Source organism: Solanum verrucosum, unplaced genomic scaffold (assembly GCF_900185275.1).
Source record: "Solanum verrucosum unplaced genomic scaffold, falcon-dt-bn FXZP01000103.1, whole genome shotgun sequence".
NCBI lineage: Eukaryota > Viridiplantae > Streptophyta > Magnoliopsida > Solanales > Solanaceae > Solanum > Solanum verrucosum.
In genome coordinates, this window is record NW_026020048.1 from 8966693 (window position 1) to 8993020 (window position 26328).

The window sequence follows — 26328 nt, forward strand, 5'->3', positions numbered from 1 at the left end:
AGGAGGCTATTTATGTTTCAACTCTTAGCTATTTATGAACCTAAGATTTAATTTTCTAAATAAATCTCTAACCATGATTTAGATGATAAATACATTATATATCTAATTTTAAAAATTATTGTAATCCCGTAAGCATTTAAACGAAGAAAGCGTTCATTTGCTAAAAACTTAATCTTTTTATTATATTTTTTTCACCTCATTGATAGAATATGGAGCTTTCATTTTTTTCACCTCTTTTATCCTATTTCCTGCAAAATGTAAGTTTTTAACAAATGAGAGTTTCCTCCCATGACATTTCACTAGGGTTTGTTTCTAAAATTTTCTGTGATATACACCATTCAATTGCATGGAAATAAAGCTACAAAATCTCACACGATAGTCTTGTTTCGCCATTGTTCTTATTCGTTATAAAGAGAAAGAAAAAAGGTAAAGAGACTGAATTTTGTTTCTTTCCTTCTTTCTTCTTTTTTGTTTCTTTTACAGCAAAGTTCTGTTTATTTATTTTTAAACTTAATCTCTCTATTACATTTTTCTCACCACATTTCTCTCTATTTATGGACAAAATCATACTATGTTGTTAAGATTATGGGATTAAATAATTTTTAAAACTAAATATATAATGTATTTATCATTTAAATCATAGTTGGAGATTTATTTTGGATAATTTAATCTTGGCCATTTAATTTAACTTATGACATGTGTTATTGATCCAAGTAAAAATTTGGAGAAAATGGAGAGAAGAGAAATAGAGAGGAGCCGAATCCATCTTACCAAGTGAGCAAAATCCTGTTCATAAATAAGATATTAGAATATCCTAAAATGTCTTATAAATTAGTATAACTTACATAAATTTTGTTGAAAACTAATTACATTATTTTTCTACTCTTTTCCAAATTACAAAATCCCTTAAAATTTATAAATTTCGAGTACATCACTATACTTCTCGATACATCACACTTCCGGATATATTTAGTTACTATAACACATAACTAATTATTATAATAGTAGTCCAAAAAAAATCATCAAATAGTTGATTATCCTTTAATATAATCATTCCATATGATACAAGTGATTTTTGCAAGTCGAGCATAAGGGTTTTTATTGTTTTGTAAACTTTTAAAAAATTATATCTTTTGCCATATATAAATTTATGGATCAAATTTAAAATCATAAATTTGAAATTTAAATTCTACTAAACTAATATATCATAGATAAACATAAATTTCAAATGAAAATTTTAAATTTGAAATCTAAATTGCATGGCAAAGGCCCTAAATGACCGAAAATTTGGGTAGGATTACCTATTCTACCATCTCTTCTAGGGTGTTCGTGGTTCGATTTGGATCGGTTATTGGTTAAAACCAAAACTAAACCAATCTAGTCGGTTTTTTTAATTTCTAAAACCAAATCAAGCCAAACGAAAAATAACCGTCGGTTTGGTTATTGATGGTTTGGTTCGATTTGGTTCAGTTTTTTTGGTTTTTTCAGTTTGAAAGTAATAATTTTTTAGGACATAAGTATCTTGATAGACACAAACACCTAGTACATGAACAATCCACTGAAAAGTTATTGTTGGTTCAATTAAGCAATTAAACAATACTAAAGTTATCATTACACGAACAAAGTGATTCAAATAAGAGAATGAGTAACTATCTTATGAAATGTATGATAGGTAAAGACTAAAGTAATGAATTTTGATAGACTTGAACTTATGATTGTAATAGATGGGCTAAAATTTACGTGTTGGGCATGTGAAAATGGTAAAGTTAAAGACTTAAGTTACTTAAAATTTAACAAAATATTTATATTTTATTTATGAATAATATATATAAATAATTATGAAATTTATATATCTAATTTCTCGGTTCGGTTTGGTTATTTTTGCAGTTATTTTTTAGTAAAATCAAAACCAAACCAAAGAGTATCGGTTTTCAAAATGTAAAACCAAACCTAACCTAATCAAACCAAATATCAATTTTTTTAATCGATTTGATTTAAATTGCGATTTAATTTAATTTTTTAACCATAACCATGAACCGCCCTAATCTCTTTCTTATCTTTCTTATCCGAGAGATCCGGCGAATATTATAAGGCACACTATAGCTTGCTTTGCTTCCTGTACGCTGTAATGCTTATTGTTCTCTTGTCAGTTAAATCCACATATAGATTTCAATTACTTAGCTATAGTTAATTAATTTATGTTTTCACATTATCATATTATTAAACTACGGTAAGTTGATTTGATTTGACGTAAATATCAAAAAAATATTTCTCTCAATCGATATTTTAGAAAATAAGAAATTAATGACGGACAAAATTTTGTAACTGAACCATAAAAAGTTTCATATTAATTTTATTTGACTAAGAGCGTGTTTGACATTACTGTTGGGAGGCCAGAAGATCACTTATTTTGAAAAAAAAAACATTTTTATTGAAAAATTAAGTGTTTGACAAATCAGTAAAAGTGTTTTTAAATGGAAGTAGAAACAGTTTTTCTGCTGTTGGAAGAACTAAAAATTTCTGAAATAAAAAATTATTTTTCTCAAGACTAAACTATCCTTTTCATATATACATAATTACATATTTACCAATATTTCTTATTAATTAATTAGCATATTTCATAAGTTTGGTTAAATTTCATTTAAGAATTTTATTTTATATTTTATATAATAAATTTTATTTTTTATTTTTCATTTATATATTATTTTATATTTTATGTATTATTTTATTTATTATTTTGTAGAATTAGAAAAAAGGTAACAACAATATTTTTTCAAGATTAGAAAAAAGAAGAAAAAAAATAACAATTAAAGATTTTAGCCTCCCAAAAAAGGTATAATATTGATTGAAAATTTAAACATGTAAATTTTAATTTTAAAAAATAAAAATTTAATTAATTATTTTATAAAAGATATTTAAAATAGTTTCTCTCTATAAAATAATTTTAATATTAGGAGTATATTAATAGTTGTCATTTTTTGTAATTTGACTCTTAAAAGCACTTTTTTTTAAAAATTAGTCAAACACAATTTGCTTATGAAAAACACTTTTCAAATGAATTAGTCAAACACAAATTATTATTTTTTCAAAAGCACTTTTCTAAGTAGTCATTTAAAAAGAAATACTTTTAAAAATATTTTTTTTTTAACACCAATGTCAAACAGACTCTAAATCACTTATAAGTATGCATATTAATTGCAAATTGATTAGTTGGACACGTAGTTTGACGCGTGGATCATGACTGGTTTTTCTGTTACCTTAAAATCCAAAACCATCAGTAGCCCCAAAAAATAATATAGGGGTGCGTGGGGGCATATGACACTTTTACGAAAGATAAGTAAATCAATCTATATTTGTAAATTGTAATAGCCCCAAAAAATAATGTGTTTCGATGGGTTCAGGATTTGATTGACAAAGAAATAAATAGAAGGATTACAATACAAACTCATACAAGTACAAGGATATACGAGATTCTTTTGCCAAATTTAATACTCCACGTCCAACAAACACTTCATTCTTGTAGGAACTTCTATTCTACTAGCTGCTAGTAGTATTTGAAAGCTGCGTTTCGTGACTCGTATGGGATTGCTGCACGTATTGTCTAGAAACCTGTCACACTCACACATTCAATCAACTTGTATAAGTTCACAATAAAAAGTCTATTAATCAGTAACCACATCCCTACTGTTTCATATAAACACGAAAACTAGAAATAATTGATGGTCATATATTTAATTTGTACTTCTCACAGTATATTAATTAGTTACGCAACAAAAAATTAATGCTGGAATATATATATATATATATATATATGTCCAAATCTATATATTGGTTATTCTCAATTATTGTGTGTACGTGTTAAATATGTCAAGTGTGTATCATAATTTTTTTGATATATTGAAAAAAACCTACATAAATAGTTTTAAAACGTTGATAATTAAGCTATATTGCTTAGATTTGTTTGGGTTAGAAAATTCATTTTCTTAAGTGCATTTTTCTAAATTAGTAAATCTTCTTTATATTTGTGACCTTCATTTGCTAGAAAGTCTACATGTTGATTTCCTTTCTCTTTAAATATATTTAATTGTGGTCTTGCTAGCTTCAAGTAAAATATTTAAAATCTTCGATAAAAGCCTAAGGATGGTACATCTTTCTCCTCTACTATAAGCTTGACAATAAGTAGACAGTTTGTTTCCACTTCCAATTTTTCGTCTCCCAATTATTAGACAGTTTATTTTCCATGATTGTTTCTAAAAATTGCTCCAAAAGCAGTATCATCTCCACTGTGAGTCTTGACAAACAAAGAAAAGCCCATATTTTCGCAATAGTAATTGTTAAAATTCACCCTATGGACTATGGTAAACCTTCCATGTTTAAAGTTGGAAAATGGACGAACTTTTGACTTTGCACCGATTAACTTCCAAAACATCCTACAAATTGACACGCAAAGTTACAACAAATTACAAGCATATGAAAGGCCTATAATTAATTTGTGTTTGGGAGAAATTTTCATTTTAATTTTTTTTATATGCCTTCAAAGCACCTTTTAGAATACTTCACAAAAACTTTGTTGGGAACAATAAAAAACATCCAAACACCTCTCCAAAATAATTTTCCTAAATCTTTTAAGAAAAAAAACCCCAAAAAGTTGCACAAACGGGTGTCTGCATTAAAAAAAGAAAAAAGAAGGGTAATCTTTTACATTAAATCTAGTTCCTTCTTTAAAATGGTGAGATATATCAATCGTTCTTAATACGCAAATATAGTACTACTAGCTTATTTCAATCACCAAGTGAAATACAAATTATTGTTGCAATAAAATTCACGGTGAAATTATTACTACTTATTACATTATTTAATAATTATGATATTTACCTATCTTTCGTCAATATAATTATCAAATAACTTTGTTCACTAAAGTTGAGATAGATTTAAGATGGATTTTAATAATATATTTCTAAAAAAAGATACTCCCTCCGTTTCACAAAGAATGACCTCATTTTCTTTTTAGTCAGTTTCAAAAAATATGACCTCTTTCCTTTTTTGGTAACATTTACTTTTAGCTTTCCACGTGACATGTTTAAGACCATAAGATTAAGGGCAATTTTGTACATTTGACATAACTTTAATTTAGGACCACAAGATTCAAAAGTCTTCTTTAATTTCTTAAACTCCGTGCCAAGTCAAACCAGACCATTCTTTTTGAAACGGAGGGAGTAATATAAAGAGGATAAATGAAGAAAACAAAAGTAAACAAAAAGTAGAGAGTGATGATGAGTGTCTTTTGTGATGGAAAATAAATACATAAAATATCGTGTGATGAACGGAAAAAAGAAAGCATAGGCGGTCAAAATAATCCCAATTTACGATAGGAAGCCCTTAAATATCGCACACTTAATTAATCTCCTTTCATTTCATTTCTCACTTGTTCACATTTCAGTCCCTTTTTAATGAAAAATAAAAATGGAGTCAATTATACTTGCTAGAAGAATATTATTAATCCCAACACACAAGAATACCCAAAAGTTTCTTACTAGCCACAAGCTATCCTAACCTTAATGATCAAGTCAAGGAATGAATTTTCCTCTTCTTTTATACCACTTTTACTTTTTATGTTTTGCCTCAAAAATATTCAAGATCATAGCATATTATCATCATCATGCCAAAATTACATGGAGGGGTTCTTCTTCCTTTCATTCTTTTATTAATTTCGACTAATATGATTGCCCAGAAATCTCTTGTATTTGGGTTCATTGATCATGATGAAATTTCAACAAGACCTGATCCTCTCAGACATTTTAAGTCATATAATGGGAGTTATAATCTTGGCGACAAACACTATTGGGCTGTAAGTTTTTTTTGTTTATTAAGTATGAGATAAAAAAAGTTTTTAAGAGAAACTGCTTATTTGTTTTTTTGCTTTGTTTGTTTACAGTCTGCGGGTTTCACAGGCATACATGGATATGCAATTGCTGGGATTTGGTTATTATTTGGTTTGGGTTTTGGGAGTTACATGATTTTTAAGTATTTTCATGCCAACACAAGTACTTCAATTGTTGAGCATTCGCCTTCTTCCTATATTTTGATGTTCTCGCTGGTTTTTCTGTTTACGATTCTTGCCATGTAAGTGCTTTTGCTTCCTTATTTTTTGCTACCACTACTTTTTAAATGACTATGTGCTCTGTTCCTATAGGAAATACATTAAACAATCATGTCATATTCATCAATAAATAAGTAAAAAAACATGTTGAGTACAATCTCACAAAATAGTACTTTGAGCTTTATTTTTTTATAACAATGATCAGTGTGTATAAGTTAAACTATGTATTAAACTAGGGGTGCAAGTTGCAACTAACCTTGAAGCTATGAGTTCAAAGAGGATTATTATTCAAAACTCATAAACTAAATTTTTTTTAGCTCCGCCTCTAAATCAAACACATTGATTGTTTGTCCCCTATCTTTTATTGATGGTGATTAGTGACCTATATATAGGAATAAAGCAATGGAGTACTGCATATTTGATATTTCATTCATGTTAAGTTTTATACGAAGAAGACTGACTGATGTGTCTACTACTTTTTGTTTTGTTTGGAAGAGTTGCAAGCTGCGTTGTTTTGACTGCAAACAATGGTTTTGAACATAGAGTAGAAAGGCTTCGCCAAACAATTTTTGATGCTGGTGGTGATACATGTCAATCCATTAGAAGGGTAGTAAAGGTTTTGCTAAGTATGCAAACTCTTTTAAGCCCTTATAATTTTCAGGCAGACCAGATGTTGAACGTGACAACCCATAGGCTTCGAAGAGGATCTGTTACGATTCAACAGTTTATTGATAAAACCCAACACACAAGCAGTGAAGCAATTCGAACTCTGTAAGTCACTGGCCTATGCCATTGTGTCAGTTCTTATGGTCACTATCAAATTCTTATCTTCTTTGAAAATATGCTCTGTTTTGTTGCAGGTATGTTGCAAATATTGTCGTTGTCACTGTCAATTTAGTGCTTTTGGTTAGTGCATTAGGTGAGATTCTATCACACAATGCATCATTATCTTTTAGAAAGGAAGCTAAAATGTACTTTCATGTTTGGGTGTAAAACTAGAGATTTTGTGAATTGTGATAATCTTGTGTGAGTTATAAGCTATTACACGATTTCTACTTTTGCTAGCTGTTGTCTTCCTTATGATTTTTCTGTATAGTCAGTTCCTTCTAACGTATGTGTAAATCGATCATCAATGACATGGTTAGACTAATGGAATGCTGCTTTGGCTCAGTTTTACTCATTTGGCATTGGCCTCTTGGATTTATAATGTAAGTAAGATTTTGATACTTATGTTTGACACAAAATCACCTTTATATTCTCAAAGCCTAATGAAACAGCTCTTATTAACTACTAGAATAATCCTCTGCTGCTGGATTTTGACAACTCTGAGTTGGGTGCTGACTGGCTTTGATTTCTTTTTCCATATGTGAGCACAAATCCTTCTCTTCCTCTCAGTACTTCAGCTTAATTTTTCATTTTATATGCTGTAACTTAGCAAATGTTGATGCAGCTTTGCAGATGACACCTGCTCAGCTTTGAAGGACTTTCAACAGAATCCTCAGAACAATAGCTTGCAAATTATACTTCCCTGTGCAAATCCTGGAACTTCTGACAAAACGTTGGAGCAGATTGGCGCCACGGTTCATAATTTCATTACTCAGGTACTGTTATCTATAATATACAAGAAACAAGGATAGGAGCTTACATATATTCTCTTAGCATTACTAGGACAGTTTTTTTATTTTTTTCTTTGTGTTTTCGATTTCCAGCTAAATTCTAAGCTGAGAGAGGTACAAGGATTAGGATTAAATGATATTGGGGAAAATAGCGTAGGAACAATTTGTGATCCCTTCTCCGGTGCACCTAATTACAGCTTCACACCTGATCTCTGCCCTAAGGATACTATTCCAATTGAAGAACTGAAATATGTAAGTTACAAGCTTTAACTTACTGAACATGAATAAGGATCTTTATGTTTCATGTCCAGTGAAAATTTGGAGATTTTTTTTTTCTTATGTTTGCCTGTAGGTTCTGTCAAGAGTCACATGTTATGGAGGAAATTCTTCAGGCAATTGCGCGGGTGAAGGAAGATTCATTCCACAGGCCTCATCTGTGATATTATTCGCTTATACTCAATCTATTCAAGACCTGATAGAAATATTCCCTGATTTGCTGAGCCTAAGTCAGTGCTCCAAAGTAAAACAAGCATTCGCCAACATTTTACAGTACCAGTGCAGGCCATTTAGACGTTCAGCACGAATACTATGGTCATCTATGTTGTCCCTCTCCATTCTCATGGTACTTTTAGTACTAAAATTGATAGTAAAAGCTCACCAAGAAACAGGAAGAAGCTTCAATACATGTTCCATTACTCCTAAAAAAGTCGAAACAATACCAAAAAACTTGCCCGATTGCAGTAATTCTGCAGGCAATGTATAGAAGATGTAGATGGTTTGCACATTTTTTTTTTTCTTTTTTTGTAGTTATAGATGGAAGTATACAGTGTATACTCATTCCCCCTGAAGTCGTAAGACGCCTTAAAAAATGGGGGTTAAGTTATAGAAAATAGAAATAGAGAATATCTTACCAAACTTGTAGTTGATATATTGGTTCTTGTCATGTACACGACTTAATAACTGTGTGTACATATTTGGCATGAACAGTGATTGATGGATGCCAGAGGCTAAGTTTTGGCCTTGTAAATTTACTCAATTAGCAAATTTGTGACACTATTTCTAATTGGTTTTAACTCAGTCTTTCTGTTGGATTGATCTGTTAATGTTAGTGGAATTTTAAAAGATACGGAGTAATAGTACTAATTAGGATTCTCAATGTTGCCTTATTGGTAGAAATGAGGAAACACTTGGAAAAAAATTACTTAACTCGCATAATCACACTCGGAATCTACATGTATTAGATTATTATCTAATATCTAATACATCCTACCAAAAAATTTCGGACTAAAAGATATCTAAAAGTAATTTTAATAAAAATTGAGATTTGAAATGTTAAAATTAATGTAAATTATTTATTATAATAGATGATAAAAATAATTTTGATAGTGTAAAAAATATTTACCCAATTGGTGGATATAGGGGTGGACATAAATACCGGAAAACTGAAAAATCGAACCGAACCGATTCTTCGGTTTTTCGGTTCGGTGTCGGTGTTATTTTTTCGGAAGTTCGATTCTTCGGTTCGATGTTCGGTGTAAAGGTCTCAAAACTTCGAAAAACCTAACTTTTATTTTTTTAAAATTAATTAACTTTAAAAAAAATAAAAATAAAAAAAAAAAAAAAAAATATATATGGGCATTCTCTTAACTAAAAATTAAAAATTCAATCAACAATTAAATCATTCATGAATAAATCAAAGTAACACCAAATGTACAATTCAATAGTTAACTTGAAATATTAATTTCCAAGAGAAACTCAAACATATTTCTACCAATGTACATTATGTAAAGGAACCATCTTCATACTTGTTTTTCACGATAATTGTTGGAGGCACAATGTTCTTGATAAAGACAAATATAGTCTTTTAGTTGGCACAATAAGTGTTCCACGGTAATACACATCATTCCTTAACATAGTTTTAAATTTCTAAGTATCTTATGCTTTATCCTTATTTTATTTTTCATTCACACCGAAAAATCAATTTAAAAACACCGAACTAAACCGAACCGAAGTAGAAAAAATAAAACCAAATCAAATTAGTTTGGTTTAATATACGGTGCACGCTTTTTTAAAACCGAAAATTAAAAAACCGAACCGAACACCCACCCCTAGGTGGATATTAGTTAAAAACTATTTCCTAAAACACACATGATTGATGACAAATATGTTGGGATATATACTATTAACCATATATTTAGATATAATGTTTATTATAGAATAAATTTATTGAGTTCTGTAAAAGTTTTAATAGATCATATATTTGTGTATAGTGTATGTTTACTTCTATAGTAGGTGATTTAGTGTATATAATTTTAGCTTATTCACAGAGGATTAAATCAACGGTTCTTATAAATATAAAGTTTTTTGTTCACAATCTAAGATGGAAACTGGACATGCCATCGGTACGATTGTAGCACAAGATTATATATAATATATTTTGTTTATATGAGAACCGTTTAGTTCCAACTTCTTGTGCTAGTGTATTTTGTATGTATTGAACGGGACCAAATAGAGATAGTTGTTTTAGACTGACTCACAAAGGCATATTTTCTAAACTGTTAAATGTACTTATATTCTTAATCTTGGTATAACTATTATGATATGTATATATTAATTATTGTTTTGATTTATTAAAATGTAAGATTTAGAGATGAGTCAATATGCTTCGTATATGGGATGATAATAATATATAATAGGTGAAATAATAACTTAGTTGATGAATCCATTTCTCTAAATAGAGATTTACAATATGCCTTTTTGAGAAGCTGTTTATAAGTTTTTATTGTGTCAAGTTGATTTATGAATCCGAAACATGAAATAAGTTAAGCACTGCTCTAAAGAAAATTAATCATTGAATTAACTTCGTCAGTAATTTAATTTATTGATTAATATATGTAATCTTAAAATGGAAATTACATAAGTGTTTAATGAGCAATTTCAAAAAATAATTGAAAGAGTGCAATTACGAATTTCTAGTAGAATGATTTGTAATTTATTTTGGTAATTAAGAATAATTCAAATTAATTATTTGAAATTATTTATAGGAAGTCTCATTAATTAATTTTGTGGTCCTTACCGTGCTCATATTTAACTAAAACTCAGAATCCTAATTCTATGGGGGAAAAAAAAAGAACGTGACTTTCGGATTTTTGAAAGTAACGTGTATTTTTGTTCTTCTATAAGTAGGGTTTCTTCTGACCTAGAAAAAAAACTTTCTCTACAATATTCGTCAAGTATCACGATAGAAGACTGCATATATGTTATCTAATTTGGGATTTGTGGATTAGCTTGAAGGTCTAACTATTATCTAACTTGTGGATTAGCTTGAAGATCTGTCTAATTTGTGGATTCACTTGAAGGTACACTCACACTTCAAAATGTGTTAGTACCATGATTATATGTATTTTAACATAAACATATCAATTATTTATTATTTATACAAGAATTTTAATATACCTCCGTTGTGCATATAGTTTTCTAACGAAATATGTATAACGAGCAACCTCGTTGACCTTGGAAAGCCGGACACCTAATATTGGTTGGCTACCATTTTCTTATATGCTAAAGCAGGCACTTGAGCAGAAATAATTGAAAAATGATTAAAGTTTACGCATAATGTAGCAGTAATATAATACGTTCCTTGAAATTAAAGGACCACAAATAACCACATTAGGTAATGACACCTATTCATTGACTGTTGCCTGCTGGTGAGTGGTGATACCAATATTTGTCAACACAAAATTAAGCTCCGTCTTACAATGCTCAATTTTTTATTTGTTCAGCTTAAAAAATTGATAAATAGTTTATTATTTATTTCTATTTATTATTAATATGTCAAATTAGAACAAAATAAAAAAAATAAATGATGGAGTAATGAAAGTGAAGGTTGATAAAAGATCTCATGAAAACATTAATGAATTGAATGGCGTCTTAAATATTTTGGCCATCAGTCATCAGTTTTCCGTTGGCTATCTACTCAACGTTGATCATCTCAAACGGCCAACAAGCATGTCTTTAATAAGTCCAATATTCCTCCTATTTGGACTTCAAAAATATATATTTTTTAAAATAGAATATTTTAAATTATTAATTATTGTCACATATAATATTAAGTTTTTAAATAAGTAAATTTTATTTTTAAAACATAAAATATTATATATTCAAATTCACATTAAATATAATTTGTTTCACTCTTGTACTTTGACAAGTGTTGGCTGTTGCGATATAAGTATACTTAATCATAAACAAGAATGGAACAGTAATTGACTAGTTAATCCCCACCAGACAGCTAAGGACCGGTTTAGTTAAGGGTAGATGTTGAAATTTTGTGTGAAGACGTGTTCAATTAGATATATTTGATTTATGTTAGAATTTTTGGAGATAATTCTAATTCTAAACTTTAACTTATGTCTGATATTATATTTTCTTAAAGAGATCTCTAAATTATTTCACAAATTCGAAATAATCGTAAGGATCAAATTTAAATCATAAATATTATAATTTATTTTTTATCAATTTAAAATTTGTTGCAAACCTTTAAAAACTAAAAGAATTTGTTCATTGCAACACTAAAGAAAGTGGAAAGGAAGTGGTCTGGAGAGAGAGAGGGGGAGATCGGAGAAGTAAGGATAGATAGGTGGAATTTAGGGGGGCCAAGGGAGGATCTTTGGTCTCAAGTTATCATCATTATTAACATTCCAAGATCCAATTAACAGCTTATTCCACAACCTTCTTTCCCTTTGCTACTCATTAACCCTTATCTTCCCCTTCAATCTGGGTATGTTGGGGAAAGATATTGCAGAAATTAAATACCCAAATTAACTTTTCAACAGCTGATCAACTTGATGATTAGCTCAACTGACAGAGCAGCTTCGATTGAAACATATGTCGAGAGATTTCGTTCAATCTTCAGCTAGCTTGTTTTCAGGTAAGCTTGTTTGCACCCACAATTTGACTCTTATACTTCCCCTTTTTCTTCTTCCTTTATGAGAAGAATTAAATAATTTCTCTCAACTGCCTTACATATTTTGTCAAGACTTTGTGGGCTTTTTGCCGATCAAGGTTCACAATTTGTGGATCTTGAGCTGATCAATGCTGAAACTTTTGCTTTTATGTCAATTGATAGTCAAGATCATAGAGGACTGCAAGTGCATCGTAACATAGAATCTGTGTAGATATTTTAATGTTTTTCTTGTGATAAAGTTGCAATCTTTGGGTTGATATTGAGAAACACATACTGTTCAAATACATTGTAGCAGCAGTGATTGAGGTTGGAGTTTTAAGCTGAGACTAATCTCCACTCTCACAAAAACAAAAAAGAAGAAAGATGCAAACCTTAAAACCTTCCAAACATTGTATGTGCAGTTTATATCTCAATATCTTTAGTAGGGGAGTTTGCCTCTATTTTATAGAGGACCTGGCCTACCCATCACAAACTTATAGGTGAAATGGGTCTCAACTCACCAATGGCGGAGCTAGAATTTCAACTAGGGAGTGTCAAAATATAAAGAAGTTAAATTGTGTAGAAGTGAATGTCAATATGTATGTAATAATATATATACATAAAAATATATTTTTATCTAGTTATGCAGTATAATTTTCTGACGGAGGGGTGTCGATCGACACCCCTCAATTGTATGTGGCTCCGCCACTGCAACTCACCTATATGTAATTTGGATTAAGGCTTATGTTTTATTTAAAACTTGGACCATGCCTTATCCTTTCAAGCTATAGTCAATGTAAAATTGAATTCTGACAATCTAATCAAATTTTTTGTTATTAGCGATTACCAAGTTGTGTATGCTCAATGATAAACATGTTTCATTTGTTTGTATCTTTTGTTGGTGCTCAAGAAATCTGCTAGAGTGATTGATTGTGCATGTATGATATTGTCGGCAGTCAACTCTAATGGAGTTATAAACTTCAGAAAACTTGATTTTAGTCATTTTCTCTGCCTGTTAATACAAGTTACACAGTTTCATTTATTTACAAAATATTCACCTTTACTGAGAGATATGTGTGGGTACATTCAAACACAAGTACATATTGTCTCTAGTATGCTCCACATATACTGACTATAGTTCTGAGTCTTCATTAACTTGATTTTCTTTACTGCAGCATTACATTCAAGATAAAAAAGGAACAAAATGAGGTTCAAGAACAAATCCAGGAATCCAACCACTATACGTTGCTATCCAGGACGCAGATGCTCATTTTCAGTTCTCTTATGGAGCCTAGTCGGTTGCCTTCTTTTGCTTAATCTATATTGCTTTATTTTCGAAAAGAATGCACCGCATGGGGGTGCACACTTACGTATTAACCAGCACCAACACTTTCGTGAGCTTGAGGAGGTTGAGGAGGATAATATACAGATGCCACCACCAAGGAAGCGATCCGCACGTGCTGCCAAACGGAAGCCTAAGCGGCCAACCACCATGATTGAAGAATTTCTTGATGAGTCTTCGCAGCTAAGGCATGTCTTTTTTCCTGGTCAAAGAACTGCAATAGACCCTCGTAGGAGTTCAAATGATACCTATTATTATTACCCTGGGAGAATGTGGTTGGATACTGAGGGAAACCCCATACAAGCTCATGGGGGAGGTATTCTACACGATCAGAAGACAAAAATGTATTATTGGTATGGAGAGTATAAAGATGGGCCAACATATCATGCTCACAAAAAAGGAGCAGCACGAGTAAGTCCTGGATTTCATACATTTTTATAAGTGAATAACTTGTATGTTATTGTTTTCTCTTTATTTAAATTGTTGTTCTGTGTCTTGTAACATAGGGAATTCTGTGCCCCTCCTCTCTTCTTTCAAAGTGTATATACATGTGAACTGGTATTGGAGCAGGGTGGGAGAAATGAAGGCACGTGTCCGGAATATTGTGTGATAAAAATGTGTCACGAAGGCTTAAAGGTAAGTTCTATAGAGTTGTGGTTAGACCTATATTGTTGTACGGGGCAAAGTTAAGAACACACACCTTTAGAAGATAAGGTAGCAGAGATGAGGATGCTCATATGGATATGTGGACATTCTAGGAGAGAAGATAAGGTGGGAGTGGGTCCATTGTGGACAAGATGACAAAAGCAAGACTAAGATGATTTGGGCATGTGAAGAGGAGATGCATGGATGCACCAGTAAGTGTTTGTCAGAGGTTGGCTATAACAGGTTTTAGGAGAGGTAGAGATAGGCCGAAAAAGAACTAGGGGGAGGTGATTAGACAGAACATGACACATCTTCAGCTTAGTGAGGACATAACCCTAGATATGAAGGTATGAAGGTCAAGGATTAGGATAGAAGGATAGCAAGTAGTGAGTGTTATAGTACTTTATGTGGAAGAGGAAGGGGGCTAGTCTCCTCTTCTCATGTTCTGCTTCTTTAGTAGTATTATTTAGTATTGTGTATCTTATTCTTCAATTTCTATTACCACCTATTTCTTCATTTGCTCTGTCTATCTTGCTATTTTTTTGTCGTTATTTTCCTTCCAATCCTACTTTCATTACACTTCTTTTGAGCCATCTGAAACAACTTCTCTACCCCACAAAGGTAGGGATAAGATTTGTGTATATTTTACCCTCCCAAAACCCCACTCGTGAAAGTACAATGGTTATGTTGTTGTTTGCTCATAGTGTACTCTTAATCAACACCTCCTTCCCTCTTTTTTTTTTTTTTCCCTATTTCAAAAAAAGAGGGAAGGAGGTGTTGATTAAGAGTACACTATGAGCAAACAACAACATAACCATTGTACTTTCACGAGTGGGGTCTTGGGAGGGTAAAATATACACAAATCTTACCCCTACATTTGTGGATGAGTATCTCATTTGCCAACCTGCAAGCCTCCTTTGGGTTCCGAGCTCTTTCTACCAATAGATAAATGATACCAAAATGTTCTCTTTGAATTCTGGAACTTCTCTCATCGCCTGGAATAATCTCATATTCCTTTCATTCCATTTAGTCAAAATTGCATGGTAGCCAAGTTTTCTAAGCTACTTTCCGCTGGTCCTCAGTTTTCTCAATCCTTACCCTTCAACTTCAGTTTCTAACATTATCTTCAGGGTACCCGATCAAAGTCCAATAAGGAGGACACTATCACCAAAGCTGTGAGGCTACGCTACATTGTAAAGTTAAATGATCAGCAACCTCCTGTTACTCCTTACACAGACTACACGAACTACCAATAATCGATTTCCTCTTTCTAACTTCTAAGTCTGTTTTGCAGTAAGAATTGTATCCACCATAACCATGTGAAGAAGGTCGCTTTCTTCCGCACATGTCCATATCCTCTTCCATCCTGTCTTATTGCCATCCTTGTTTGTGAAGACTTAGGTAATTGGATCTCTGAACATGTTCTGTAGAGGCCATGTTGAACACATTACATGACAATGCTCTCTTTTTTTCGCTGTAAATATCTTCCAGTATTCTGTATCGAAAAAAGAATACAAGAAAAAGATCTCAATGGAAATGTGTTGGTTCCTAGCCCCTTCCCTACCATTTTATCCTCCTCACCTTCTGCTATAGTGTAACTGAATTATTTTCATTGGGCAGTTCCTCCCATTCCCTACCCCACAGTGACTTAACCAACCAATCAGAGGTCAATTACCAAATAAGCAATCTTAAGCAGTTTTGTAAGACTCGACACTTGAGAAGCATTTGGAAATCATTTGAGCATGAGTGCCTCTTAAATGGACATTTTGGTGTCAATCGTCTTAGATGAGTGACCTAATGGGGTGATCTTTCAGATATCAAGCTTGAGTCAAACATTGGCACTGTATCATATGCATAGCGATAAATGAGATGTTCTTTATATTTATGTATTGGTTATGAGACGTTCCCTTTGTTCCTAGATTAATGATTACTTGTCCATTATCTAGATTGGTTTTACTTTTTTGGCTAAGGGGTGAGATTTATTCTTCATCTGGGAATTAATTTTAGCTTTAATTTTTCGGCTTTTCATCCCTATTCTGCTGTTCTTTCAGGTTGATGTTATCGGTGTTGGTTGCTATTCATCCAAAGATTTGTGGACGTGGAAAAATGAAGGAATTGTTTTGGCAGCAGAAGAACATAACGAGACACATGATTTGTACAAATTAAATGTACTGGAGAGGCCAAAAGTAATTTACAATGAGAAGACAGGTAAATATGTAATGTGGATGCATATTGATGATACAAACTACACGAAAGCTTCTACTGGTGTAGCCATTAGCGACCTCCCCACTGGTCGGTTTAATTATCTGTACAGTAAACGGCCCCACGGATATGAAAGCAGGGACATGACACTCTTCAAAGATGATGATGGTGTAGCATATCTCATCTACTCCTCAGAGGACAACAGTGAGCTTCATATTGGTCCACTTAACGAAGAGTACATGGATGTGACCCAATCCATGAGAAGGATTCTTGTTGGACAACACAGGGAAGCCCCTGCTTTGTTCAAACATGAAGGAACCTATTACATGATCACATCAGGTTGCACTGGTTGGGCTCCGAACGAGGCGCTGGCTCATGCAGCTGAATCAATTATGGGGCCATGGGAGACCATTGGAAATCCTTGCATCGGAGGGAACAAAGTTTTTAGAGAAACAACTTTCTTTTCTCAGAGCACATTTGTGCTTCCTTTGCCTGAGCTACATGGTTCCTTTATTTTTATGGCAGATAGGTGGAATCCAGCTGACTTGAAGGATTCAAGGTATGTGTGGTTACCTTTAAGAGTGTCAGGGCCAGTAGACCAGCCTCTTGAGTACAATTTTGGCTTCCCCTTATGGTCCAGAGTGTCTGTTTATTGGCATAAAAGATGGAGACTTCCTTATAGATGGCAGGAAATAAATTGAGTAGAGGAATAGGAAATCATTTGTACAATATGTTTTTCAATTTTTCGGTTTTCTAATAATTTTTCCATAGTTGTGTTGTAGTATTTTTTTTTTTCCCCTCTTCACCATAAAGATTAACCAGTTCCATGCAGAATAACAATAGGTGTAAATTTTTTAGATCATGAACCGTAATAATGTAATTTTTGAGTTAGGATGACTGTTCTTGAGTGAAAACAAGCTCGCCTTTCTCCTCCATTTACACTTTTGATATGTTTTGACTGCATTAGACAAGACAACTTTACAGCTGGAAATCAACTATATCTCATGTTTTGGTTTGAGGTATTAGCTAATCCGGGGTTTATTTTATCCCGCCATTTATTTACTATTTCAAAATATAGAATGTGCGATAAAATAATCATGAAATTAGCTAAACATGAGATAAAGTTAATCCCATCCATCTACCAAACGACCCGGAGTGAACAATCTCAACGATTCATTTTTCTTGTTTCTTCATTTCGTTTTCCTTATGCTGAAACAGTTTAAGAAGCCAAATGATTGCCTTTTTTGAAGAAATAGAACATAATCCTAATTAATTAGCAGCTTTGTTTATCATTCTCCTTTGTATTGTCTCCAAGAAAATGGTGCCCTGTATATCGGAGAATGACAAAAAATATTCCTATGAATTTTAATTAATTGGATTTGTATCCGTGAGTAGTTGTGCAGTCGCTCTCTGTTGAATTAATTACTTATTAAACATCTATTTTTGGGTAATAAATCACTTTCAGATTGTGTAGCACTGCAATTACATAATAATAAATCATACATTAAACAAGAAGATAATATAAAGACTTTCCTTCATCAGATGCCTAATTAGACGCAACATTTTTCACACTTCTCTTTTTTTTTAAAAATAAAAAATAAAAAATGTACATTAGATAATTAAATTCCTTTTCTTTTATACGGGTGAAAAACTGACAAGGATTTATCAACCTTTTTTGGGCGGTCACCAACCTTTACGCAAATGTATAAACTTTTTAGCTATCATTTATATTCTGTTTTCATATTATAAAAATTGTGTAAAATAGTCACTTGAAAAATTATCCTTTCCTATCGACATTAAACTCAAGTCTTATGTTTTCCCCTATATTGTTTGACATTACAATCTTTTTTAGATAAAATATTAAATTATCGTCTAATGTTCATAATTTTTTTGACTGTGATCTAATGTTTCCTCGTAAAGATTTCTGATTTGCTCAAAAAAGAACTATACAATAATCGAAAATGTAAACTAAAAAGATCATTTAGTTAATAATCGTCCCTAGCGGAACCAACTTGTTGTATTTTGGTCATCACAATAAAGTCTTGGTCAATTTTCGATCACCATAATATATATAAAATACCAGGTCCCCTTTATGCAATAAAGAGAATCAAATAAAACCAAATGATAGACAAAACAGTAGCAAATGAGGCCATGCTTTTAAAAAAATCATATATAAAGAAAAGGTGAAGTTCTTACGTTATTTTTAAAAAAAGAAAAAGGTGGAGGGGGGCAGGTCTTATCAAAAGAAGTTCCCACCACCTTGCCACTATAACTATTACTGAATGAATGTTTGTTTGTAAGTTTGCTTTCTTTCTTTTAGTGGGCCAAAACCCAAAAGTAGTCATCCACTTCAAAAGCCATAAGTTCATTTTACTAATGTGGATGGAGGCCATCAAGTGGTCTTAAAAAGTATGGAGAAAAAAATAATATGAAAGAGACCATATCTATCTATCTATCTATACAGCGTGCAGGCCACTTATGTATAATTCTATTAATATAGTTATATTTATATTCTATTATATCACTAAAGACTAAACACCTTTTGTTAGATTCCCAAACTTAATGGCCGTCCTAAGATTCTATGGTCCCAACCAAAGATAACGACCCCTTTTTCCCCCGCTATAATCACTCAAACTCCACCCTACTACTACTCTTCAAGTACCCCTATGATCATTTTCTTGTATTGTCTTCAATTATTTCTATTTTTTTTAATAACGATGATATTGTTTGTGGACATCTCGACTATTCTATCAAGTAGCCCCATCGGCACTATATACATTCTTCTCCCACTTTATTGACTAGCACGTTGCAACGACAGTCTTCTTTAATTCTTACTTTATTTAAAGCCATCAAACATCTATGCTTATATCATCATTTAGAACCTATTACCTACTCCATCAAGACACAAATTTAGACCAAACACTTGACAAATTTCTAGTACTTTGAGAAGCTTTAATGTTTCAGGAAGATTATGTGCAAGTGATATATACATTGGCTATTTGTCCTGTTGTTCTCCTAGTTAACCATAAAGACAATAGAATCCAGATGGAGTACTTTTGTGCATTACTCTTAACACAATATTGACATTTTGTCAATCATCCATGATATGACTAATGGATGTATTAGCAAGAAAGACATAATTTGTTTTGGATTATACTAACCAACTCCTCACAAAAGGGTTAATTATCACTTAATAGTCCATATAATTAACTATTAGTGCAATTTAACCAAAATTCAAATCATATAAATGATTAGTGTAACTTGACTTGTTATGACAAGTTTATTTTATGGGTTATCAAATCATATTTTGTTAAAAATAGTCACTTCGTATCATAGATAACTTAATCAACTTGATAGACTAAAAATTGGTGCACATAACTTAAATTCAATTGAAAAAACAAATTTTCTTTTCTTGAATACCGAAATTAATCCAATGTTAACAAAAGGTTAATCATCATATCCGATAGAATTAGTATGTTACTACTAATTAAAAACTCAAAAATTCTATTCATCATTTAAAATTTAAACAAAAAGAAGCCAAAGGTACCTTTCTTGATTCCATATCCACTCCAAACAAATCCACTAATTAAAGTGAGAGCAAATATGGAGATCTCGATGGTGACTCACCACCCACACCACCAATTGGTCCTAATTTAATTTTAAGGCTTCCATGCACTGGCCCACACCACCGGCTGTTCCTTCCACGACAAGAATATTCCGGCGGAATCTCCGCCACACTGTCCCATCGACCAGCCATCTTTATACCTTCTCAACAAAGCTCTAACATCATCACAAACTTCATCACTATATAAAACCTGACTGAACCCTCCTCCATGCATACGATGTGACCATTTTGCCCCCGTTTCCCGCCTCTCCATTGACTCTGATGGTGGGCATGCTAGTAAATCAACAATCGAACGTCCTGCTTGTCGCTCTAGCATCAAACGTTCGTTACTTGTTTTTGAAAAACTCTCGTCTAATGATTCAAAATAAACCCTAAGCCATTTCAAACATTCTTGAAAACCTTTAACAAAATCGAGACCATCAACATCAAGATCAGCTTCTTCTTCAACAATTGTAACAATCCTAGGTTGTAACCTCCTAAATAATGATATCAAATAATCCCTTCGATTGCCAGCTGGCGTAACGGAATGTAACGCACCAATACAATTAATTGCTAGCGCTTCATCTCCTTTAATATCTAACGCACCAATATCCAATTCAGATAAATTTCCCGCATGGTGAATGACGTTGAATTTAAACGGTACGCCCATAAGCCTAGCGAATTTTTCCATTCTATTACCAATCTCCTTCATCACTTTTTGCACGGACGCTGCACCTCCGCTAGCGGCAACCACCGTGGTGAGGCGGAGATGCGGTGTTTCATCGGTGCGGGTTGCTAGCGCTTCTAGTAAAGTAGGCCATTGAGTACAATAAGTGTTGCTAATATCAATTATATGCAACTTTGACTCACCTTCTAAGGCTTCCATAATTGCACCATTGGATGCAACGTGACCAAAAGTCGTCCAAGGGCTAACTTCCTGAAATTTCAAAACTAATTTCCTCGTTGACTCGAACGAACATGTTTTATCCGAAGCGGATAACAACGTACGATAACATCGTTCGCCAGAATCCGTCATACGGCTAAATAATGCTTGAAGAAAATAAGAAGCCAATTTTTGTTCGGTATCTCCATATGGAGAACTCAGCTCATTCAACATCCACATGAGTTGTTGGACACGTGTACTGTTCTTATCGGCTATGGCACGAGAAGTTTCTAGAAGAATGTCCGTCGCCCATTTTCCGGAAAATGAGGAAGCGAATTCGAGATTTAAATCACGTGCTGGGGAGAATTGATGATCATAGTGATGAGATTGAGATTGTTGTGTCGGGGTACTGCTTGTAGTTGTCGGTGTGGGAGTGTTGGAAATTTGTTGATATTGATTGTAATGAGGAGGAGGATAGTTGTTGTTGTGTTTAGAAGAAGAAGAAGAGAAATCATCTTCATCCATGAAAAAGTTGAAGCATTCTTCGTCTTGATTATTATGATGTGGATGATAATTATAAGTAGTATTATATGTGTTTTGTTTGTTAGAAGATCTAGAGCTGCTTGAAGTTCTGCTGGAGTTAAAAGAGTATTGATCAGATTGTTGTTGTTGTTGTTGTTGAAGGGTAACTAATCTAAACAAAGTATCCATTTAACAAAAAGGGGGGCTACGTATCTCTCTTGCCACATCAAAGTTAAAAAGAATAAATGTACAAGACTAGTAGTACCTTTAGTGATTTTGTTGGATGGGTTCAAAGCAAAAGGATCAACTCAAGTGGAGTTGTTGGAGGAAAGAGTGGGGAGGAATTAAAAGCTTGACGCCTATTTACATAAATAATTAAAGAAAGAGAGAACAAGTAGTGGGCATAGAATAAAAAGATACTAATAAGTACTTCCTCCCTCACTCCATCCTATATATGACGTACATTTTCTATTTTGCTCAATTAGTAAGAAAATTATTACTAATAGATTGATTAACTTTATTATTTTGACATTTGTTCATACTCCTTTTAATTTGTTCTTAATTACTTATCCACTTTTGAATTGACACACATATTAAGAAAATAATTAATGACTTAATGAGTTTATCATTTTACCTCTATTAATTATGAAGTGGATGAAAAGTTCTACATTTTAAAAAGTAATTAGTCATTTAATTGAGGGTATAATCGGTTAAAAAAAATTGTCCCTTCTTGATTTGTCAAAATGGACAAGTAATTAGACTTTTGAAAAAGAAAATTTTGAATCTTCAAAATTTGTTTAAACTTTCAAAGTCATATTAATTGTAGAGGTAAAATGAGAAAAAATTAATCAATTATATCCTGATTTAGCAAGTGATCAAGTAATATGAGACAAAAATTTTACAATATGGGACGGAAATAGTAAAAATTAAATTTCACTTTGCTTTTTCTTTTTTATATATCGAGGCACTCGATTAAAATCATTGATAAGAATGGAATAATAAGAATGAAATAGGGATTTGGTTGTGCTATGCTTTAATTTTTCTAATTATTCAAATGGAGTAAAAATAGTTCTTTTTTTTGCCGTTAAGAGATGGGAGATATAGAAATTGTCTGACAAAAGATCGATATAGATAGTGGTATGTATAATAATAGAAAAAAGTAGTCTATAAAAGTGGATGGAGACCAAGAAATTAGTTGCTTTTGATTATATTTGATAGTAGACATAGAAAAGAGGGAGTATAAGTGAGTGGGAGCATGCAGATAGAAGATGCAGGCGTGACAAATTTAATAAAATGAGTTTTGAGGGGAAAGAGAAAAAAAGGAAGAAAAGCTGCCGGCGTGCATCATCGTGATGATTCAACAATTCATTATCATCATTCATTATTCATTATCAAACCCACCACTACCCAAAACATTATTATTTCACATTCTTTTGCCTCCTAATCCATCTTCAAAGCCTGCCAAAAGAACAGCCACCAATACAATAAAATAAAGATGAAAATTTGATACCCTCTCTCCTTTTTTTTACCTTTCTTATACTTGAACAAAAACCTATACAATATGTTTACATCATTAGAATATCACTTCAACTTTGAATACGATATATCATCTGTCCGTTCATTTTTACATGTCACATTTTACTTTTTGAAAGTTAAATTATGTGAATTTTGAGAGAAAGATTGTAACCTATAAATGTAACAGTTAACAGAAGGTGTGTACTAACATTGGACAATTAACATAAATCCAGGGCATGCTCCTTCACTTTTCTCCCAACGCCCATAACATATACATCATCACCACTAGATATAGTTAATTACTAGGCCATGCATTTTCCTAGATAATATACTTCTGCCGCGCCTTCTTGTGACAATATAATGGAACTTGCGTAATCCATGGCTACTAATATTTTCTTGACAGTCTACCTCTTTCAATCCGTTGGATGAGTATATTTAAACAAAATTAGTCGAGTATATATATTTGATCCCACAAATTAATTGAATTTGTTTCAAAAAGTCAATATCTGACTTCTTTTATAAAATAAACTAAAATACTGTTACAGTTTCGTTCGTAGAGTGTTAATTGATTAAGTAATATGTTTTAGGAGAAACAAATACTTTCTCCATTTAAAAAAGAATGACCTGCATTATCATTTTTAGTCTATTTCAAAAAGAATGACTCATTTCTTTTTTTGGCAATATCTTTAATTTCAACTTTCCGTGAGGCCATAAGATAAAAAGACATTTTGATACATTTGACATAACTTTATTTTAGAACCACAAGATTTATAAGTCTTCTTTATTTTCTTAAATTATGTGTCAAAGTTAAACTAGATTTATTTTTTTAAAACAGAGAGGTAATACTTGAAGTGTTTGATAAAAGAGTGTGCAAGAACTATAAAGACTTCCCAGTGAACGTAGAAAAAATACTTATTTTTAGTGAAAAAATACTTATTCTTGAACCAAACATGCCCTTGGTGAAAAAGGAAGGGATATTGAAGAGGAAGCATTAAGCTCGTAAACTCAGCTAACATGAGTAGTGCTTTTTCAAAAGAGAACTAGGGGCTGGCGCCCGTTCAAAGGACATACTCAGTTTAATTATCAAAAGCAAGCTCTAAAAAAAATATAAACAACAGTTGAATTAAGTTGCATCAAGAATTTTAGTAGACTAAACTTTCACCTTATTAGTTGTACGTGTTATATAATTGCATTGGTATCTAAAAATTACTCAAAATCGTCAAGTTGTATTCTTGGCTCTATCCTTGGATAAATTTTCATATACTTTGTACTCTTCTCTTACCAGAGAATGGTCAATTGGTTTGCTATACGTACATTTATAGGGAAAAAAAGAACAATTTGTATTGGCATTCATGATTCTAGTCCATTTATATGATCAATTTGGGTAAGGGCAAAGTGGTCATTGTACACAACCAGGTCTTGTTCCAACACCAATTTTCTAAGATATAATATTCTCTTGGGAAACTCTCCCAAGAATTATTCTTCTTCAGCGTTGGAAAATTATAAAAGTTAAGTTGTTCCTAATATTATATATATATAGTAGTACTCAATTTCTTAAATCTTTTTTCTTTCTGTTAGAATATGTCAAACAGACCTATTGGTTTTACGCGTCGACGCTTAATTAATTAATAAACCCATAGATTATATAAAATAAAGTTAAAAGAACATCATCAGCAACATAATCCCCACATGATTTTTTTTAATGAAACTGGATATGATATGACAATGTTGTGTATAAATTAGAATTGTCGTTGGATTGGTTTAAAAGGTGACTACGAAAGATTATTAAACAACTCTTTAACTCCACTTTGGAGGATATATAATCACAATTTAGTTCCTTAGTTTATTTTTTATTTCCTGTTTGGTTTAATAATAAACACATATATTTAACTTGCTTGCGTGTTTAATGGGTCAACTTTTCAACAGTACATAGACTCGGTTTCTGTTTCTCTAACAATTAATATACCATGCTATGTAGTAATACTTAATTAATCCTTTTTGAGTTTTTGTAATGTATGTTTCAAGATATCATAAAAAGTACAAGTGACTGATTAACAAGCTGCTCGTCTAGAAAAATGAAAAGAAAATGTTACTTTTATGAAGAAAAAAATCATTCCTAGGTGGGGGGAGTAATTTATAATGGAGTGAATATAACCAACCCCACCAGTGGTTGACCAAACAGACTTATTTTAATCAAAATGATGAGTCGAAACATTCTTGTCAAGTCTTGCAGTTTACATTAAATTATGAATACCGCTCAGCATGGCAAGTGTAAACGATATAGTAGAGTCGGATGTATGTATATGATGAAAAAGGAGTGGGCGTAAACATACATACCCATCTATTTGAACACATTCACAAAAAGGTAATTAACTCCCCCCTCTCTATTTTTCTATATATAGTATTCACTTTTGACATATTTCTTCAAATGTACAAACATTTTAATCATTCTGACTCAGACATCCTAATCTTGATAAAAACTAATGATGCCTTAAATACCAGGTTTTAACCAAACATAGAATTCAAACTCTTTAACATATGTATTGTACTTTTTACCTTGAATAAGACCCTGAGGTAAATTGTATAAAAGAATCTCGGTTTTAAGATCTTTTTTACTTTTCAATATTATAGGAGAGATGGGAAGGAAATTACAAGATAGGAATCAAACTCACACCAACAAAGTTGAAAGTTCAAGTAATCAACCAACTAAACTAAACTACTAAAATCCTCTTTTGCAGAGTTGTTCTTTTCTTGCCTCACTTTTTTCTGACTAAAAATATATTTTCAAGGAGGGGGAAGGGTGATAGATATAATGTTGAAATGGAGACTTACCTTTTATAATGAAGTAGTCAAAGAGGAGAATGGAGTCATGAGTAGGAGCCCAAGGGACAAGGGGATCAGCTTTTGTTCTGTTTAAGTTGGAGTCCCACCACTGACTCCCATTAAGAAATACTCAG

General features: G+C 32.1%; 3 protein-coding genes across 3 annotated transcripts; 2 read left to right on the plus strand and 1 right to left on the minus strand.

The window, feature by feature from the left end:
- Window positions 1-5435: 5435 nt before the first annotated feature.
- Window positions 5436-8680, plus strand: LOC125822929 (uncharacterized). The gene is made up of 9 exons (XM_049502390.1): window positions 5436-5848; window positions 5936-6123; window positions 6596-6871; window positions 6961-7019; window positions 7272-7308; window positions 7395-7466; window positions 7551-7701; window positions 7810-7968; window positions 8069-8680. Exons 1-9 carry the CDS (start codon window positions 5660-5662, stop codon window positions 8477-8479), a joined length of 1542 nt encoding a protein of 513 aa, XP_049358347.1. The 5' UTR covers window positions 5436-5659; the 3' UTR covers window positions 8480-8680.
- Window positions 8681-12310: 3630 nt separating this feature from the next.
- LOC125822932 (uncharacterized) lies at window positions 12311-17780 on the plus strand. The gene is made up of 3 exons (XM_049502393.1): window positions 12311-12643; window positions 13834-14411; window positions 16697-17780. The coding sequence occupies exons 2-3, from the start codon at window positions 13863-13865 to the stop codon at window positions 17546-17548; spliced, it is 1401 nt and encodes a 466-aa protein (XP_049358350.1). The 5' UTR covers window positions 12311-12643; window positions 13834-13862; the 3' UTR covers window positions 17549-17780.
- A 2459-nt stretch (window positions 17781-20239) lies between these two features.
- LOC125822930 (protein SHORT-ROOT) lies at window positions 20240-22236 on the minus strand. The gene has a single exon (XM_049502391.1). The coding sequence runs from the start codon at window positions 22043-22045 to the stop codon at window positions 20507-20509; it is 1539 nt and encodes a 512-aa protein (XP_049358348.1). The 5' UTR covers window positions 22046-22236; the 3' UTR covers window positions 20240-20506.
- Between the last annotated feature and the right edge of the window lie 4092 nt (window positions 22237-26328).